This window comes from Balaenoptera ricei, chromosome 5 (assembly GCF_028023285.1).
Source record: "Balaenoptera ricei isolate mBalRic1 chromosome 5, mBalRic1.hap2, whole genome shotgun sequence".
In the NCBI taxonomy this organism is placed as follows: Eukaryota; Metazoa; Chordata; class Mammalia; order Artiodactyla; family Balaenopteridae; genus Balaenoptera; species Balaenoptera ricei.
In genome coordinates this window covers 104,757,228-104,776,572 of record NC_082643.1, presented here as the reverse complement: position 1 = coordinate 104,776,572, position 19,345 = coordinate 104,757,228, and the positions used below count along the sequence as shown (strand labels likewise).

At 45.1% G+C, this 19,345-nt stretch overlaps 1 protein-coding gene across 2 annotated transcripts; it reads right to left on the bottom strand.

Annotated features, from left to right (window-relative positions):
- Positions 1–3,455: 3,455 nt before the first annotated feature.
- On the bottom strand, positions 3,456–18,178 carry ZNF518B (zinc finger protein 518B). 2 transcript variants are annotated; one of them, XM_059924179.1, is made up of 3 exons: positions 18,090–18,178; positions 4,776–7,629; positions 3,456–4,676 (listed from the first exon to the last, which is right to left on the bottom strand). In XM_059924179.1, the coding sequence occupies exons 2-3, from the start codon at positions 7,452–7,454 to the stop codon at positions 4,206–4,208; spliced, it is 3,150 nt and encodes a 1,049-aa protein (XP_059780162.1). In that variant the 5' UTR covers positions 7,455–7,629; positions 18,090–18,178; the 3' UTR covers positions 3,456–4,205. The 2 variants fall into 2 exon arrangements, with proteins under 2 accessions (XP_059780162.1, XP_059780163.1); XM_059924180.1 differs by having other exon boundaries at positions 3,456–7,629.
- Between the last annotated feature and the right edge of the window lie 1,167 nt (positions 18,179–19,345).

Here is a 19,345-nt window from a genome sequence, read left to right as displayed (position 1 = left end):
AGGTGTTGTTAACCTTTCCGAGCTTAAGTTTTCTTAAGGATAAAAGGTGGATTAGTGACTGCCATTTCCCAACTCTTTGGCCTTGAAGTCAGTTTCTGCCCGTCCCCTATTCTAGTCACACTATAGCCAGCCCTGAAGTCCAGGCCGATACAAAGCCCCCTTCAGGCTTCTGCTGCCCTCTCTTGATTGCTACTCCCCTAAATAACCAGCCAAAGGTGACAAGTTGTTAGACTAGATCTATAGGATTAGAGGATGACTCATTTCAGATACTAAATAAGCCAAACTGGTGAATTACAGCAATTCCTATCATCTCCTCTTTTATCTTTTCCTTAGGGTTTTGCCAATATTCAACTTAAGTCTAAGTCTCTTCTTTTTTGGACTCCTTGGGTGCTGGGAATGAGATGAGGGACTGAATGCCCCTCTCCAAATATCCTCATACTCTTTCTTCTGAAGTAGGTGTAGAATCAGATTTAAATAATCAATGGTATTTGGATAGATGGCATCAGCCATGCAATTACACTGAAATGGCCCAGCAGGCTCACTGACTACTTGGGAACTCTTCCAGCCAAGCCCCACTTAGTTGAGAGGCTACACATGGAGGGCAGGACCCACACACATTCTCTGATGTGGACACTGACCATGGCATGAAAATTGCCACTGCTGCCCAAACCAGCATCTCTTGTGAACGTAAGCCAAAGCAAAACAAAGTTACCTGGCCTCATTTCAGGGTATGCTTAGTTAACCAGCAGTGCATCAAATTCAAAATATACCTTTATGGAATTCAAAGCACCTGTATTGTGTAGAATGATGCCTTTATGCGGTTCAGAAATATATCACCCAAGACAGGCTGTGTCATTAACAGCCAACTTGCTTAACATTTGAAATGAAAGAACAGAGAAAATGTTATAGTTGCTTTATTTAACAAAATTTATGCCAACTTCTCTATCTATATACATACGTGTTTCAAACTCGGAGCAGCAGACACACAAACTGTTAATGCAGGACTTTTTAATAATGCTTAAAACATGTTATGCAATGTTTTGTTTTCTGCTCATACCGACGTTAACAGATTCAAAAATTATTGCAAAGGCTGAGTGGCATCACGTCTTCATTTTCTGGGGTGGCTTAAGAAAGAGGGATGGAACTTTTGAGGGTTAATACACTGTGTTCAGTTTAGCTCAACCAAGAGCACTTGGCCCATGAGAGGGGCTCACAAAGTGTTTTGGACTGGGGATAAAAATTTGAGTAAAATAGAATCTGAGTATACTTTTAAAAAAAATTTTCACTGTCATATCATAAATATAACAAGGTTGTCTCATTTCTGATCCCCCAAAGAAAACCTATTTTAAAAAATAAGTTAGAAATGATTTTAATATTAAGTACTATGAGTAACATTTACTGAGTAGAGACCCTTCAAAATCAAGGTAAGAAAGAGTAGACAAATACTCAACACAGTTCTGCCCCTACCTTCTCCAATTTTGTTCGTTTCATGACATTAAGCTACATGTTAACAAGCTATTTTCTAAAGTTCTTTATATAGGGAAGACAGCCATTTTTTGCTTTCTCATTTTTTTATGACTTCCAGGAGTCCTCTGAATTCCTTACAAAGTACTGCGGTTCTGGAAATCTCAAAAAGCCTAGCTACATATTCTACTCACAAAATTTTGCTCTGTACAAGTACATAAGCTGAGTTTTAGGTAATACTTGAAAAACAGTTATGCTGCAAAGTGTAAATGTTTCATGTTGACACTTAACACTCTGACCTGATTCATGGTTATCTTTCCTGAAAGGTCACGGTCTAGCCTTTCAGGAAAGATGCTACTAAACAGTGAGGTATAGAAGGAGAAAAATAATAAAGCACAGCCTTTTCTTCGCCTCTCAACACCTTAAGAGCCTTCTTTCATGATGGGGACTGGGGTGGGGAGGGAATAACAGATCTATGCATGGATAAAACTTAAGAATGCTCTCCTTTATGTACAGAAGTGGTACACACAATCCATTTCCCAAAAAAGCACCAACTAGAAATGCACCGGGACTAAATACTGTACTGCAATGATCCACCAGGGTTTCTACTCCCATTTGTTCATATAAATCAGACCCATCACCTACTGTGCTTTCGTTTTCTAAAAATGAGATCAGACCATTATAAAAATGTTCTTCCAAAATAAATTATTTCTAGAATATAAAATGTTTTGTATTTTTCCAGCCCACATAACTTCACTATAAAATAGGAAATCAGAAAATTAGCTACTGCAAGTTTTCATATGGTAAAAAATATATGTGTACACACATATATACACATATAAAAAAACCCAAGTTTTAAATTTCAATAAAAACTAACCAATCAACTTAATGATTATGTATTAAACTATACACAAGCCATGTTGAATATCTGTAATGAGAACCAACTACAAAGAATTACAATCTGATGTATCAGAGGATAATCTAAGACTTTCCCACGTGGAAAGAAAAATCAGGAAAGTCTCTTACCTTACTACCCAACACAACAGAAATCTCACTCATGCCTTTCTCAGATGTAACAGCCCCCAGTTTCATTCGCTGCCCTCAATTCCCTAAGGAAGGAGTCTTTAAAAGGGAGGAAAACACGTGAGTTGGGGCTGCCTTGCGGCTGTGCTGTGTGTGTTCTGCATTATGGTGGGTTCCCCGCTGCGTGGGCAAGTGAGGACTAGAATCCAGCCTGAGCTGCTTTTGTAAAGCCATCCATCTGCCCAAGCAGCCGCAATGGTGCAGAGGGTGGGCTTTTTTCTAGTGCACACAAAGGTGCTGTGGAGACCAGCCCCAATCCTGACTCCTGCTGGTGGAGGGGTTGCTGGAGTGTTCTTGGAGCTGCTTCCCAGGAAGGTGAGCAACGGGGAAAGCCTGACTGCGGCTGAGATAAATTAGAAGCAGGTTGTTACCACTGATGAAAACCAGGGACAGCGTTCCTGTAAGCTTAACAGAGGTGGTGGGAGGTGTTCATTTTGTTGATTCTTGCCTGTTTTTAGTATTTTCATCAGGGAAAACCTTAAGGGGCCTCAAGCAAGGGAAAGGGACAGGTGAGCAGGGAAGCTATCTCATTTCACAGGAGGGCCTGTTCAGAAAACCCACCAAGGGAGAGCAGGGTAAGACCTGGCAGGGGTGGGGGACAGTGTCTGTGATCCACTGGTGATGGAGGAAGAAAGAAAACAGTGTGCAGGTTCCACCCGTGGTCTGCGATGAGTTCCCAAATGAAAACTGGTCTCATTAAAGCTACAACTTTCGTCACAATCCTATCTATCTTGATTTGTCTCCCCAAACTTTCTCTCTGTTGAAAGAAGCCTGTTCATTCACATTTTAAATTGAAGACTTACTTGACTTTTGTGAGAGTGGTAAGGGCAAACAGGAGATAATTTTAGATATTCTCCCTCTGTGACCCTTTCTTCTCCTTCCCCCACCCCCCCCCCAAAAAGGCACATTCCCTCCCCAACTGTCATAAACCAAGGTATTTAAAAAGAAAGCAAAAGCCTGAAAATGTTCCTTTCTTCCCCTAACAACACCTGCTGTTGTAGTAAATTCAGGCCAACCTTTGGAATTATTCTTTAAAAGGGTCAACAAAAGCCCAACTCTCTGTGCTATAGAGAACACTTAGCAACACTGCAGAGTGGGTGAGGGGTTTAAAAGAAGGGCCACTTTTCTATAACCAAACTTAAGATAACTAACAAAGTAGAAAATATACTTTCCATTATGTACCAAATATTCAGGAGATGAGTTAATGCAAAAAAAAAAGTGGATGTGTACACCAAGACCTGGGTTTAATTCTTCAGTAGCATTTTGTTATATAAAGAGCATGTGTACAACACTCTAAACTTGCCCCTCTGAATGGATTAGAAATGATTTTTATCTATGCAGAAAAAGGTTGCTGACCAAAGGGAAGTCTCAGATCCCATGGAAAATCTGTTCAAAAGTTTCCCTTCGCCCCAGACAAATGCATACACGTGAATCTGTGTGCACTTCCTCGGGGGCCACAGACACCTTCTGGCGTCCAGTCACCAGGCTCAGACGCCAGGCTCTCCACATTCCCAGGAAGACCTGAAGACTGAACCAACCTCCCATCCCTGCAGTCTGTATTATCCTACAGAGTCAGGGAGGGACACAAAACCAAACAAACCAAACCAGAATCAATTAAAAGTAAGAAAAACAATTTGCTTCCAAGACCCATTTTTCACTTATTTGCCCTTGGAAGAAAGAACATCCCAATCTCTAGTTGCTTCTATTAAATGCCGTTGGCCATGACTCATCCACTCTTCCTGGTCTTCGTAGAGCCGTCCACAAAACCAGCACTTAAATATACACTGTGATGAGTCATCAGGCAAGGAATCCACCACCTGGTAGTTGTTTTTATGAACTTTTTTAAGTTTCATTTTCAACATCATTTGCCTTTTTATCTGATTGGCTTCCTCCACATTCTGGTAGGTCAGCCGGACATGATGCCGCCTGATGCCTAACTGACACCTAGTCCTCTCTGATAGGACCACTTTGAGGACGTTGCCTTTGTACTTGTTTATTACCTTCATCACATTGGATACTTCTGGTGAGTCGACATCAGGATGGTTTAACACGATGACAGGCTGGTTCCGACGGGGGCATTTGATCAACTGGTCTGGTTTAGCTGCTATCAGTCGAAGTTGTCTTGCAACCTGAAAAATGGAAGGATCCTTGAAACAGCGGCTGGGATCTGCCTGAATTTTGCTTTTCTTCTTGGATGAGCTGACTTGTTTGGTTTTACTTTTACTTACAGGAAGACTTCTGGAAAACAGTTTCCCTTGCTTACTCATTTCACTGCTTCCTTGCTGTCCATGCAGGAGTCCAGTTTTTTTAAGCATGGTGCTACAGTTAGCACTCTCTTTTCTTGATTTAGCCCAAAGAGATAGATCATGATTCTGGGACATGTCTGTTGGCCCACTTTCACTTGTCGAAGGCTGTAAGTCCAAGTCTGTCTGTTTCACTGGGCAGAACGGAATGGGTTTTATTAACTGCGTCTCACTGCAGGGGATGCTGACAGGTGCTTCACATGTAGCCTCTATAATGTGGGAATTCTCAGAGGAATTAAGAACCCTCAACACAGCCCCCTTCGGGATCAATACTGGAGGAGCCAAATGTGGCTTCCTGGTTACTCCGCTTTCGGTTTTCCCACTGCTGCCTTCTACAAGATGCGGATATATCTGCTGATGAGTAAGCTGTCCATTAATACCAACGTCATCCTGAGGTTTCGGGAGAGTACCTGTGGAATAGCCAGTGCTGGTAAATGACACGTTAATTTCCTGAATACCTTCAGAGGTAGCTTTCGAAGTGACCTTAGATGCCTTCCCTACAGAATGACGATGTGCATTACTTGCAGCCAAAGATGAAGGCTTGCCACAGGATTCAATTAACTGGGCTATCTTTCTGCGCAAGAGTTCAATTGACTTTATTTTGGACGTTGAACTATTCCACTTAACGCCCTCAGGGACGTTTTCAGATCCAGAGCTCAGAGAAAACACTGATGAGATGACTGGGCCTTCAAAGGAGTCATTAGTCTTTTCAGAATTCTTTAATTCCAAAGGTTTATCCCCAGACTGTTGAGATCTGATTCCATCTTCTCCCGCTATGTTTATGTGTAAATACTCACTTTTAGGTTGAGAGGAAATCTGGCCTGTATTTGAAACTGCCTTGTGTTCCTGTGTCTGGTTATGTTTCAGCTTCTTATTAGGGGGAGCCATTTTTACAGGAAAACTGATCTCATTTCTAGATTCCACGTCCTTTTTACTTAGGGGCAGTGAGTCCTTTTCTCCAGAGAAGGAAATGGTTGCAGGCGATGCAGCAAGAGGAAATAACTGCTGTGAGTCACTGTGTAAATTTCTTCCATCTTCAGTTAAAGAAGCGGCAGCTTTATATGGAAAAGAGTTTGACGTAGCTCCAAGACCACTTAAAATACCATTTTTTATTAGAGATGATGGAGAATGACCTTTTAAGGCAATGGAAGGAAGAGCAGTTCTTTGTGGATATGTATAACCTTTTTTCTGCAAACCCTCAACTCTATCAGGGTTGAGAAAGGATTCTCCACCACTGTGCACGCTAGAATTTGACGTGAAAAAGTCATAAGACCTTACCCATTTCACGTTTTTAAGTTGTTTCTGAACTGATGATTGAAGATTATGGATGCCTGCAAGTTTTCCAACATTCCCTTCGATCATTAGTGACTTTGTTTGTTCTGCAGAAGCCATTTTTTCCTGTTCCCTTGAATCTTTCTCTTTAGTCACATGTTCAGAATTACCTCCATCACCCCCACCAGCGGCAAGGCAATTATTTTCTTCCAGAGGAAACAGTTTCAGCACAAGCTGCTGTGTTCCATTGACAACCTTCACATCTATCAACTGGGCTAAACAGTTTGCAGGGACGATTAGTTCCGCTGGTGCCACAACCGTTAATGGCATTCCCGGCTGAACAGGCTCTTTTGCAGGGGATAACACTTCCACCTCCACACTTTTGTTCTCAAACAGGTTGACTTCATTGGGCTCTGACAGCGTCCCTTTATTTGGAATGCACACGACATCTTTTTGGTACTCCTTTGATTCAGGTAATAACATTATGTTGTGCATTCTGTCTTTATTTGAATGGAGGGAGAACCTTGAAAGTTGATCTGACAACTTATTTTGAAACGCAGTCCTTGGACTGGAAGCTTTTAAAAGCTCTGGGTTTTGCTTGGATGCACTGATTCTTTTTGGCTCCAGCTTGGCAATGGTTTTGGGCAGCCGTTTTCCACCAGCCTTCTCGTGGACTCTCTTCCTGTGTTTGACAATGTAGTCATTTCTAATAGCACCATAGTCACAATACTCACATTGATAAGGGAAAATGCCTGTGTGTTTCACCAAGTGCCTCTGAAACTCCCCTTTAGTGTAGGAAATGTAGCTGCAGTGAGAACAAATGAATTTAATCTCTTCATGCTGAAGTGTGTGCTTTTTGTACTGCAGAGGGTCCTTCGTGGAAAATCGACATTTATCACAATAGTATTTGCCTGGCTTAAAGTTCCTTACCTTAAATTTGTTATTGACAGAACTTGAGATGGTTTCCGGTTTATTCCCTATGTGAGTAGCACTGTGATTATTGTTCACAAAATGGAAATGGGGACGGGCCACACCTAGGCTGCATTTGAAGCAAACATATTTGTCCTCCTTTTGGCTTTGCCCAGTATCCTTTTTCAGATCCTGAAGTGGGATCTTGTACACACTTTTACACTTCACACATGTAGCAACGGTCGTCGTGGCAGCCTCTGCCTCGGAGACTTGATACAGAAGAGTCTGAGCTTCTTGTCTATCTGGGCGAGTCGCTCGATTAGCATTAGGCTGTTTGAGCGACATGGTCAAGGAGTTGTGTCCGTCATCCACTTGTGTAGTCCACAACTGCTGTCCACTATCCTTCATCTTCTTCATTTGCATTTCTAAAAAGAGGCCACTGAAATCCAGAGAGACATGATAAAACTCTTAGGAAGCATCCTTCAGTATACTTTGTAGCTGGCTTCCCAGGAACATATTATCTTTTTTCATAAACCACCACAGTAGGTCATGATCCCAAAATATGACTGTTTCCAATTCTCTGATATTCCAGGCAACACTAAAGGGGAAAAAAGATATCACAAAGCATCATTAATAGATGAACTTAAGGTTTAGCTAACGTATTTCCAAATTTACCCTATATTTCAATGACCTTGGGGATTTTATGCTAAATCTTGACCTACTATCTTGAAACACATGTCGACAGTGATACACAGTACAACAGAAATGGCAAATAACCAGCCTAAACTGAAAACATTTTCAAACTCCGCCCCCCTAAAAGTCATCACTTTAGGCCAACCATAAACATAGATATACTGGGGTAATCATGGCAGTCATTCAGAATAGCCTTTGCTGAGTGAGTTATTTTTAAGTGTCACTGAGAGCATTCTAGCAATTTCACAGGTATAATTTCATACCAGCCTCACTAAAACCTTAGGAGGCTGGCATTTTAGTTTCTAAATACACAAGTTAACCAGTGGTAGAGCCAGGACTCTGGCTCAGGTGTCCATTTGTTTCTGTGTTACGGCGTGGATCCCAGCTCTCTCTCTCATGTGCCCCATTTGCTTTCACAAGTGGTAAGAAGACAATACTATCCTGCCAATACTAGGCAGACAAATACTTATTCCTTCAACATCTTACTGAGCATCTATCAGGTGTCAGGCACTGCTCTAGGCGCTACAGGGCAGTGACCAGAAGCAAATCCATCCCTCCCCTCACAATGGTACAGAGAGGGGAGACAAACTGTATATTTATTTGGCAGATGGTGGCAAGTGACTGCGGAAAACAAACCATAAAGCCAGGCAAGGGGGACAGGGCGTAACTATGTGATGAAGTTGTAGGGCTGGGGTGTGGAGAGTCAGGAAAGGCCTCAAGAGAAGCTGATGCTGGAGCAGAGACCTTGGGGCAGCCTGGGAGGAGGGCGTTTCAAGCTGAGGGAGGGGGGAGCTCTGTGGGAAGTGGGCCTGGAGCACTGGAGCACCAGCAAGGAGGCTGAGGCTGGGGGGCAACGAGCAAGAAAGGCCGGAGGGTACTGGGCAGGGGAAGATCTATGGTGCAGCATCGTAAGGATGTGGCTTCTCCCCACGTGAGGAGGAGACCCGGGGAGAGACTGGAGCAGCAACAGAACATGACATGATCTGATCTATATTCCAGCCACTGCCTCCGGCTGCTACAGGGACCGGAGTCTCAGAGGGCGAAACCATGGCAGCACGGACACAGGGGAGACAGAGTAAGGCGGCCTGGAATGCAGCTCCTGTTTTCTAGAGCCAATACCACAATATGTGTAATGCAGTGATTTTTACATAAAAATAGGTAATTATCTGTAACTACGCATTCTTTTTTCAGAATACACAGAACTAAACAAAAACCACTCCAGTTTGGGACCTGCTAAAAGCCTTTCTGTTATGACCTTAAAAAAACCACTTTCAACCTGTCGAGCCTCAATTTTTTCATCTGGCAATCAGAATTACGGATATTTATCCAACCTCTTCCACAGTCCTGCCATGATGACTAAAACGCTAAACAATACAAGACAACACTTTTAAAATTTTAAAGCACTTCCCTGAATGTCAAGAGGCGCACAGAGGCCTCAGTAAGTGCTTGTTCAATGATGGGCAGCGATACGAATGGGAATTAGCAGCTTCCTTCTGGCACCCTGCTAATAGGCCAAGAGCTGTACAGAGTAAGTCTGGAAGGCCGACCTGGGGGAGCAGAAGGTCTTGCTGTGGGGTGGAGAGAAACAATTATTGTGTATCCAGATCTAGCATACAACCTGCCTTTAAAAACATTTTTGGAAAGCACCGTAAGAACGTACCACATTGATGACAATCTTTATTTTCTTTTGCAGTAGTATCTTTTCCTATTTTGCTTTTGCAAAAGACAGTTGCCTCCTTTCAAAAACAACTCCCAGCATGCAATCAAGCATCTAGGGACGCAATCAGACTTGCCCCACCCCAAGTGTGTATGTAATACACACCAAGCGGGCAGAGGCCTGTGGGGTTGCAAGGTGCAAACCTATCCCCTCAGTGTTCAAACACACACCTATGCAAGGGGACTGTGCACAGGACAGGACAACACGTGGATGCCTCAAACCGCAAACTGACAGGCACGGGCAAAGACAAGGACGGTCATTTTCCTCTGCACTCCTGGTACACATACAGCAGGAAGAGCTTTCAAAGGAGTCACTGGGAGAAGCTGATGCACTTCACTTTCTGGATTTGTAAACTGGCTTTAGTGAAAGGAGACAGAAGTGATACCCAGAACTTCTGCACTAATGAAGTGACCTCAAGCCAGCCACCCATTTGTATCTGCTCACTCTTCCATGCTCACATAAATGAATGCTTAGCCCTGAAGTTGCAGACTTTTTATCATCTAAAAATGCTACTATTGTCAACATGTTCAAGTTGGCATCTCCATCCTGCTAAAATAGAGGAAGCAATGGCTGCAACCAGAGCCTAAGAAAACCACTGGCCCAAGGAATGCAGAGGCTGAAAAGAGGCTTTAAGGGGATCTGGTCCAGTGGTTCCTGAATCCGGAGGAGCTGCAGAATCAGAGCTAAAATAGACATTCTTGGGCTTCATCCCAAAGCTCATCAATCTAAATCTTAGTGGGAGAGGGAAGGAGAAGAGACATTTATGGTTTGTAAAAGCACTCCATATAATTCTGATGAAAAGCCAGCATCAGAAATCACTGGTTGAAACTTCCAGCAACATTTCAATCCTTTAAAACATCTTCACCAGTTGGTCATGCAGCTGATGCTCTAATACTACCATGAGCCAAACTCCCTCTCTCTTCGGGCAGCTAATTTTATTTTCACATAGTTATCACTGTCCAGAATTTACCCTTAAATAAAACTGAAACCAACCTTCTTGTAACTTCCTTATATCCTGACCTTGGAGCTACAAACAACTTAATCCCTGATAGACCAGTCATTAATCTGCTCCTTTCCTGTCTCAATTCTGTTCACAAGAGGTGCATATCAGCCAAGATGTACCTGTCTCATCTACCAACCTCATAATCCTGAGAGAGAAGGAGAGAAGAGGAAAAAGAAGAAGAGGAAAAGAAGGAAGAGAAGAAGAGGTAAGAAGGGAAAGAGGCAGGGAGGGAAAAAGAAAGAGGGGGAGGAAAGAAAAGAAAGTAACTTACTTGCCTGGTACAACCTGCTTACCAACTCTTTTATAAAAAATCACAAAAGGCAGTTTTGCCATTTTCTCTCCAAATCCTTTTAAAACTTGGAGGTGTCATTCCTCCTGGAACTGAAGACTTGAAATCTCAGACTGAACGGTAAAATCACATACCTTAGCAAGACGAGGAGAGCATCCTGCTGGAGGAGAGTTCTCTCTAGAGAACTAACCAAGCCTGCTTGGTGCCTCAGTAATGCAGAAGCCTCCTGGTGGTGCTTCTGCAAAACCATCTCAGCAGTTATTTTGAATTAGGAATCCACAGAAGCAAGTGTCAATATGAAGCATGAGACTGTAATTAGCAAATGCAGTTTAATGGGGAGGCAAGACACTAGGCCATGACCCAGTTACGTCACCTGTTTGAAAGTGCCTTCTTGGCTTTTAAACCATTCTCAAAATAACGCATGTTTCTACCTTGGTACTTCCCTCCGTCCAGGTGACAAAGATGTCAGGCTTCTTCAAAACAAGCAGACAAAGTTCTCTTTGGCCACTGCAACATGTGGAGCTAGTTGTGGGTGAAAAAGATCTCAGATGTAGCACCCCAAGACAGAGGTAAATGGACGCAGTGGCACAGAAGAACTCAGATGGCTTTGATGTTGGCATTTATACTTGGACACTCCTGAGGCTACACTAAGCACACCTGAGTAAATGGGCTCCCAAGACCTTGTTCCCTCCATACACCTTTCTCTACCTGGTTCACATTCAGGTACAACCACCTGTGAAGCGGGGTCCTCTTGGCAGATTACTGTCCAGTGGACTGATGACCAAGGATTACATGAAACACTGTAGATAAAGGGCCGTGTGTGTGCCAGGTGCTGGGGGCACTAATCAATCACGATTAACACCAGTGTCAGTGATCACCTACCTTCCACACTCACAACACCTGTTACAAAACCTCTGCATCTGACCTCCTAGAACTAGAGACGTACATTTTTTAAAGTTCATTTAGGAAGGTTCTCGAAAACACAGAAAATACTTAGTATTATTAACTCTGGACACAACAATAAAATAGCTACTTAATGTTAAGTTGTCTGCCTTTATACAGCAAAAAGTGAGCTTTTTAACGCAGAATTATCTCCAGCATCAGACAAAGGCGGCTTCCACACACAAAGAGGAGGGGCACAATGTGTGACAAATGTGCTTCCTCTAGACTGATTCTTGTCTTTTCTGGGGAAAAAGCCTAAGGGCAACATCCACTACTGGTGGGTTTTCCTTCTGACTCTGAGCTCACTTGACCTGGTTTCTTAAAAATTTATCATGGGGACAGATGGAGAAAAACAGAGTTTGTTAGAAACCAGTGACATTGAGGGCTATAAAAATCATGAAGGTTGTGTAAGTTTTTATTAAAAAGGAAGCATTTGACTTCTAAATACCGGAAACATCAAGTGCTCAACAGAATTAGAAGAGCAATAAGCAGTAAAATAGTGTTTAAAGCTACAGATCGTGGAATCAGATTACAGGGTTTCAAATCCCAGTCCCACTGCTTTCTAGATGTCTGACCTGGAGCAAACTGTCTGAATCCTCACCTGTAAAATAGACAATAAACAGTACCTACCTCACAAAGTTGTCGTGAGGATTAAATGTGACAGTGTGACTATAAGTGCTTATATAAGTTACTTACACATAAAACTATTAAGAGTACTATTCTCCCTTTTTTATGAAGAAAATAGAAGAAATGATGCCTATCACATAAATAGTCCAAGGGGCTAAAATACAGGCTTCTTTGCTGCCTGGAAATTGCTTTTTCTGGAATACACAGTGAATCTCATTTTATAAGTTTAATTATAGCTGCTTGGCTGTACAGTCTAAAAGATAATTTACCTCTGGGACCAAACCATCCACCTTGCCTTAGTGGCAAAGGGGCCAACAGGTGATTATAATCACCATGGAAAAGACGCTTTGACTACAAGAGTGCTCATTACAACTTAGGCTTACATATAATCTATTGATAGTCACCGAACGACCTTTTCCTCTCCAAGCCCAGTTGAACTGTGAATTATCCCTGTAGCAAATGAACGTGTCCCCACACCAGATGTTAGTGAGAAAAGTTTAAAAAAAGTGGCTAGACAATTAAATCATGTGCATGCTACGTGGATGATCACATACATCTTCTGTTCATGAGAGATGCCCAGCAAACTCAGCAAATTTTAGTTGACTGACTGTATCCTTTCTGGACACTGAAGCAAATTTAGGGAGCTCTTCCAGAAACCTTTTCATTGTGGCTTCTACCATATCCACGGCTAGGGCAGGAATGTAGCTGCTCCGCCCATGAGGAGCAGAGGGAATGGAGTTGGCAGGTTTGTAGTTCAAACTGATTCTGTCCCTTATTTGCTGGGTCCTTAGGCAAGTGATTTCTCTCTACTTATTGTCAGGCAAGGAAACAGGCTTTAATATCATCAAACTTAAAGGGTAATCAGGAGAAGCAAACTAGGATCGTGCATGCAAAGCACTCAGTCTGGTGGCACACGCACTCCAAAATCCTTTCTGCTCCTTTTGTCTATTTAGCCATAGATAGCAAAGGCTAGTCTAACTAACATTTCCTAGTAACCAAAATTTTAAAACATTCTACCCCTAAATGACCATTGGCATGTAAACGAGTGATACCTGATCAGTGAAACAATGCAACATTAGGTATGTAAACTGCCAACATTTCTCCAGTTAAGTTAGTATTTAAGAAGAAACTGTTGCCTCACTCAGCAAGAACTTTTCCAGACAATTACAAAGAATCAGAATTGAATGGTAAATAGATCTAAACAATGAAAAAATCAATGAAGTATTTTCTTTTTGCTAATCTATCTTGCACTTGAAATGACTGAACTGAAAACTGATGGCCATCTTGATGGCAAAAAATACTTCCAAATGTTGCTGACAAACGTACACCTTTGAGACCTTAGATTTCCTTCTGAAACCAAGTGTATCACTTGCAGCACACAATGAGGCAAGAAGGCTGAACAAGAGCCCCTGTTCTGATTCCTCAGCTTTGCAGATGAAAAAGTGCAATAGAGTGAAAAGGGCAATCACCTTGGGGTCTCAGGAGCAAGGTTTGAAACCTAGGTGTTTGACTTAGAAGCCGTGTCATTCTGGACTCAACCTCTTTGAGCCTCAGTTTCCTCACTTGTAACATGGGAATAATGCCTGATTTACATGGCTGATGTGAGGAAATGGTATAATGCAGCTAGCAGGCAGCCTTACGCTCGGCAGGCAAACTACATGTTTTGACAACAAATAAGTCAACATATTTCTGTTGAAGATTCCTTCCAATGTAGAAGAGTCCAGTAATCCCAGAGAAGCAGAATCTTAGTTTAACAAATGAGCTTAATGAGATAAAGGTCTCTGGCTGAGTGCTCTGGCTCGAGGTGAGGATCTTCTCTCCCACCCTCCAGTCTACAAAGGGAGTTACCTTGGGACTGAATGACACTGCTGAGCACGTGAACTGAAACTACACCAGAGAACAAAGGAAGTTATTATTATAGTTTTTTTAAAATAGTTTAAATAAGAGACAACATTTCTAAAGAAAGAATATGACTAGTGCTAGAGTTTTTAAAGTCTAAAACTTACAGTTCTATACATGGAAAAAAATTTAAGAGGCAAATATGCTCTTGTTAGCATTTTTAAAAAAAGGTAAAAACAAGGTAGTACTACAAGCAGTATTACAAAATTCTATGTTATTAAACACACCTAGTAACTTCAGGTCTCTAAAGGTGATAAAAATGAAGGACAAATGTTGTCGCTGTACTCCCCCCCTCCCCCGACTTTTGCCTTAAAGTCAAAATTTTGTAGAAGAAATGGAGCAAGAGTTTAATAAAAAGTATAATTAAACAAAGAAGAATTAGCTCCCACTAAATCAGTGATTCTTAACCTTGGCTGAATCAAGGTAATCAACTTGTCATAATATGTTAAACTTATTTAAAGCGGTCCCTTTGATGTTTAGTCGCCCTCCTGCACAGAGAATTTACCTGCGGAGCTTTAAAAATAATGGTGCCTGGGCTCCACTGTGTTGGGTGGAAGGCTTTGGGAATTTTAAAAGCTTCCCAGGTGGTTCTAATGTGCAGCCAAGGTTGAGAATCACCACCGGACGTTACAGGTAGAGAGGAGCACATGGGGGAATGGCCAGAGTCATTATCAGCACTCCTGTGCAGTCTTTTCTATACCAATCCAATCCACCCTTGGGTGCCTGGAGGTGAGGCAAGGCCACTGCCTTGATCTGTAAAGGTGTGAGCAGGCAGGGAGACTCTGGCTCCTACCCTTGCTTATTGGCCATCTGACCTTGGAAACATCCTCACTGATGCTGTCTGTGGAGTGTGTAAGCACAGTAGCCACTGCAGATTCTCGGAAACTGAAATGTGCCTGGCATGGTGTGAGTACGACGAGCGTGAGCCAGGGCTGTGTACCCGACACCCGCCGCAGGCTGCTGTCTTTAAGGAGTGGGATCAGGAGATGGAGAGAGGGACACGGGTGGTTTCAGTAAAGTGGTAAATGCTACACTAGTGACCTGAGGATGCTGTCAGCGGCTGGCTGTGTTGCCAATCCTGGAGCACCGTGGCCCGAGCCAGGTGGAAGGGGTGTGTGAGAAGGCGGATTCATACGTTACATCCATTACTCCTCAAAGTACCAATTGCCTCCAATTACCTGCTTCTTGTAAGATCTGGAGATACTGTGGCTTTTCTAAGGTCATGGAGTTGGTCGGCTGGCATCTAGTCTAAATTCTGTCTTTTCTGCTACCCTGCTGCATGAGGCTGTGAACTGCATAGTTGGGCACTGTTCTTACTGCCTGCCCAGAGCCACTGAGCTGCTGATTGAGTCAAAAGCACGGAGAGTCCCATGGGCTCTTCCTTCTCTTCTCAGGCACCGAGTCCCAGCCGGTGTCAACCTCGGGCCCTGGCATAGGCGTGTACGCTCAGAACCCTGGGAGGCAGCAAGGCAGCGCACAAGGGGCCCTGCGACAGAAGCCAGACACTTGGGTCTAAGTGCTGGGCCCATGTAGCCTTGGTTTCTTCATGCACTTTTCTAGAAAATAAGGGGAATGAGCCCCCAAAGTGCTTCTCAAGCAAGGGAGCTTAGAAGAAAAGGGAAGAAAGGCTTCCCAGGACTCAGGTGAAGGAATGAATCAGATTGTCCTTTTCCTGGGGTGGGCTCAGGGCCTGTGGCTTAAATTCTTCCCAGGTGATTCTGATGCCTCCCCACTCCCCACCCTATGATGAGAACGTCTCCATCTGGGGGGCTCTAGCCACTTTCACTCCCAGGATGGATCCTGGAGATTGTAGCTGGCCAAGTCTGAATATGCGAACAAAGAAAATGCAGTCTATGCCCGGCAGCTTGAGAACAATCAAGACTGAGAAACGTCACCGGTGAGGACGACCCTGTTTATCACAGTCAACGGCACAGGCCTTGGTCACACAGGCACTCAACGAGCACTGGCTGAATGGAGTCGATGAATGAAAGAAACATCAGCCTTCCTGGTGACAATAACAATGTTCTTTGTTATTTTTTTTCTCTTAAACTGGTCCAGATCCCCTTACTTTAAAGCAAACAGACCAGTAGACAGATGTGTGTGTTTTTTAATTGCTGTTACTGGATTTTTAAAAATCAGGGAGGAGGCCCAATAAATAAAATAATGCCCTCCTTTGTCTGTTCTCACAACGCACCTTACAATGAATGTTTAACAGCACAACAAAACTGGATACCTACAAAAGTGTTATTTTTCAAGGCTATGTTAGATCCAAGAAATAAAAATAAATTTAAAAAATGCATCCTAGGTTAAAGATAACATCGATATAACTTAAAAAAGCCAAACATTTGTAGTCTACCTAAATAGACTATATTGGGATATTGGTTTTTAAATCGTCAATTGCTGGGCCAGTATCTCCTGCTGTGCACACACATCAGGGGTTGGAATGAACTTTGCATACCTGACTCAGAGAGAGATAAAGAAATACATTCCGATTCTCTCTGCTTTTTTATAGGAAGTCCTGCCTGCTCCTGGAGACCACGGTTTTCCCACTCTTGGTGACTTCAATTCTAAGCTTAAGGGATAATGTTTAAGGGTTCGAACGCAACAGTTTAGCTGTGTAGATGTTTGTTTTTAATCAGGACACAGCGCTCAGTATTTCACTTCCTAATTTTTCATGTTAGATTGATCAACTGTTCATTATCCCAGTTTTTAAAATCAAGGGTATTTTCACGGGATACACGGAATAACCAACATATATAGAGGAATTTAAGTGTTTTCTTTCATTCTCTCCTTTGGCTTTCCCTTTCCGATTTAGGCATTTTCATTCTTTAGCACCCTGCGTGGTTTCCTGGCCTCAAACTGCCCAAGGACCCCAAGGCAACAAGATAAAAGGGCAGCCGAGATGGGGGAGAGCCCACAAAGAGTGACATCAGCATTTAGAACCGAGTCACGTCTTCATCTTTATCCTCCCTTTACACCCTCACCAGCAAAAGATGGACAAGGCCATCCCCGGGCACATGCCCCAAAACTCCCAAGGAAAGACAATGCCAGTCTGGTTTTCAAGTTTATTGTTGGCACACACACCGACGGTACACGTTATCCAAGGCCCGTCCACGTCTCACAGCGCGGCTGCTAGGAAGGGAAGGCGCGGGTACAGTGGGTTTACAGCCTCGTCCCCAGGGGTCGTCTGGGCCCCTTCCAGGGGTCGCAGGGGTTTCTTCTAACCACTGAAAACCGGACCACGTCAACGCTGACCTCCGAGGCCCGCAGGAGGCTTTAAAAATGGCCTCCTGACGACACTTCCTGCTCGGAGCCGACCGGTAGGAACTCTCCCAGGAGATGCATCATTTAAAACGCTGGGGGCGGGCGGAGGAGGCCGGGCTCGGCGGCTCCACACCGGCCGTCCCGCAGCCCGGACGCCGCCGCCAAGGGTCGCGACCCGGGGCATTCGGGGCGAGCCTACAGGGTCGCGGCCGCGGCACAAAGGCGCTCGAGTGGGGGGCGCCAGCTGCGCACCCGCCGCCACCCCCGGCCCCCGAGGTCCGTGCTCCCTGTCCCCGGCCCGGCGAGAGCCCCCTGCCGGGCGCCCCTCCCCCCACCCCCGGCCCGACGCCCCCTCCCCTCCCCTCCAGGCCGCCGCCCTCTCCTCCGCACCCAGCCCGGGGCCCGCTGCCGCGACCCGTCTGCCCCGGGGCCTCCTGCCAAGACGCCGGCCGGCGGCTCGGGCACGGGGGGCCGAGCCCCGCACCACCCGGCCCCGGCTGCCTGCCCTGCGCGGCCTCGTCCTGTCCCTGCCCCGCACGGCCCCGCGCCACCCCTCCGCACCCCGGCCCCGCGCGCCCCGCGCACGCGGACCCAGCGCCCTAGCCCTCCCGCTCAGCCACTCACCGAGCCGCCGGGTCGGGGTCCCGGAAAGGAGCGTCTACACCGCCGTCCGGAGGCCACCGCTGCCGCCTCCGCGGCCGCCCGCTGTAGGTCCCTACTCGGGGGGCGGAGCCCGGCGACGCCGCGCGTGCGCAGTGTGCGTGCAGAGGCTCGGCTGGAGCGCAGCTGGCGCCCGAGGTCCCTAAAGCTGCGCCCGCCCTCACCAGGTTTCAGCGCGGCGCGGAGCCCAAGACCTAACCGAGCCCCGGTCCTGGACTCAGAGCTCGCCCGAACGCGTCCACATCCACTGCGCGCAATGTCCATGCTTGGCTTGGATGTCCGCAAGCTCCGGAGCCTCCCTGCAAAAGAACTGATTCCGCTTTCATTGTTGGCCCAGCAGAGCGGTGGTGGGCCCCTGCTGTGTACCCGCGCTGGGTCCAAGCGGAGGGCGTCTTTGCTCCCTGCCCTTGTGGAGCTTAAAGTCCAGGAGCAGAAAAGGAGCTCAGATCTCCAGCGTCCAAATTCTTTCTCTTTTGAAAGCAGCAGTGAACGAAATGACCTTGAAGACTCAGGTTCGAATCCCAACTCTCCTGACTCCTTTACCTAGCTGCGCGACCTTGGGCGAGGAAGTCCTCTGACCTTCGGAGTCTCAATATTTTCATTTTTAAAGGTGGGGGAAGATCAGACCTGAAGCCCAGAGCCTTATTTATCACGTAGGTTGTTTCGAGGGTCAGACGAGACAATGATTGTGGGAGAACCTGGAGATGGAGTGAGCTTATGTAATGCCACCATTTTCTCTTGTTTCTTGGACTCCAGTACTGTTTGGGGGGGGGGGGAGAACCACTCCCCCCTGCTCATTTTTGACCTTCCAGAAGGAAGATATACCTAGAATAGACCCCTCCCTAAGGAAAGAAGTGGACCGCATTGCTAGAGTCCCCCTACTCAGTGACTCATGCTACTCCCTACAAAATGCAATTTCTTCCTATTAAGAACAGATTATGGCAGGGGAGCGGAGTTTCTTCAGGAAAAACAGCTGAAAGTTTATTTCAAGGCTCCGGAAGGAGCAAGGCTGGTTTCCAACACCTTCCTGTCGGAGGCCAGAGGTCAGGGTGCATGGACATGGGCCAGATGCAGGAAGGAGATGCAGGGCTGGGACAGTTTTTCAACACGGAGAAGTGGAGTTCAGGATGACAGTGCCAGCCACAGGACCAGCAGTAGACAAAAATGCCCACCACTGAAATAACAAGAGCTGGGCAGAGAGAATGACAACCCAGGGATGG

Bases quoted from the DNA above. Each gene is read 5' to 3' on its own strand.
- ZNF518B (XM_059924180.1), bottom strand. From the start codon at position 7,454: ATGCAAATGAAGAAGATGAAGGATAGTGGACAGCAGTTGTGGACTACA.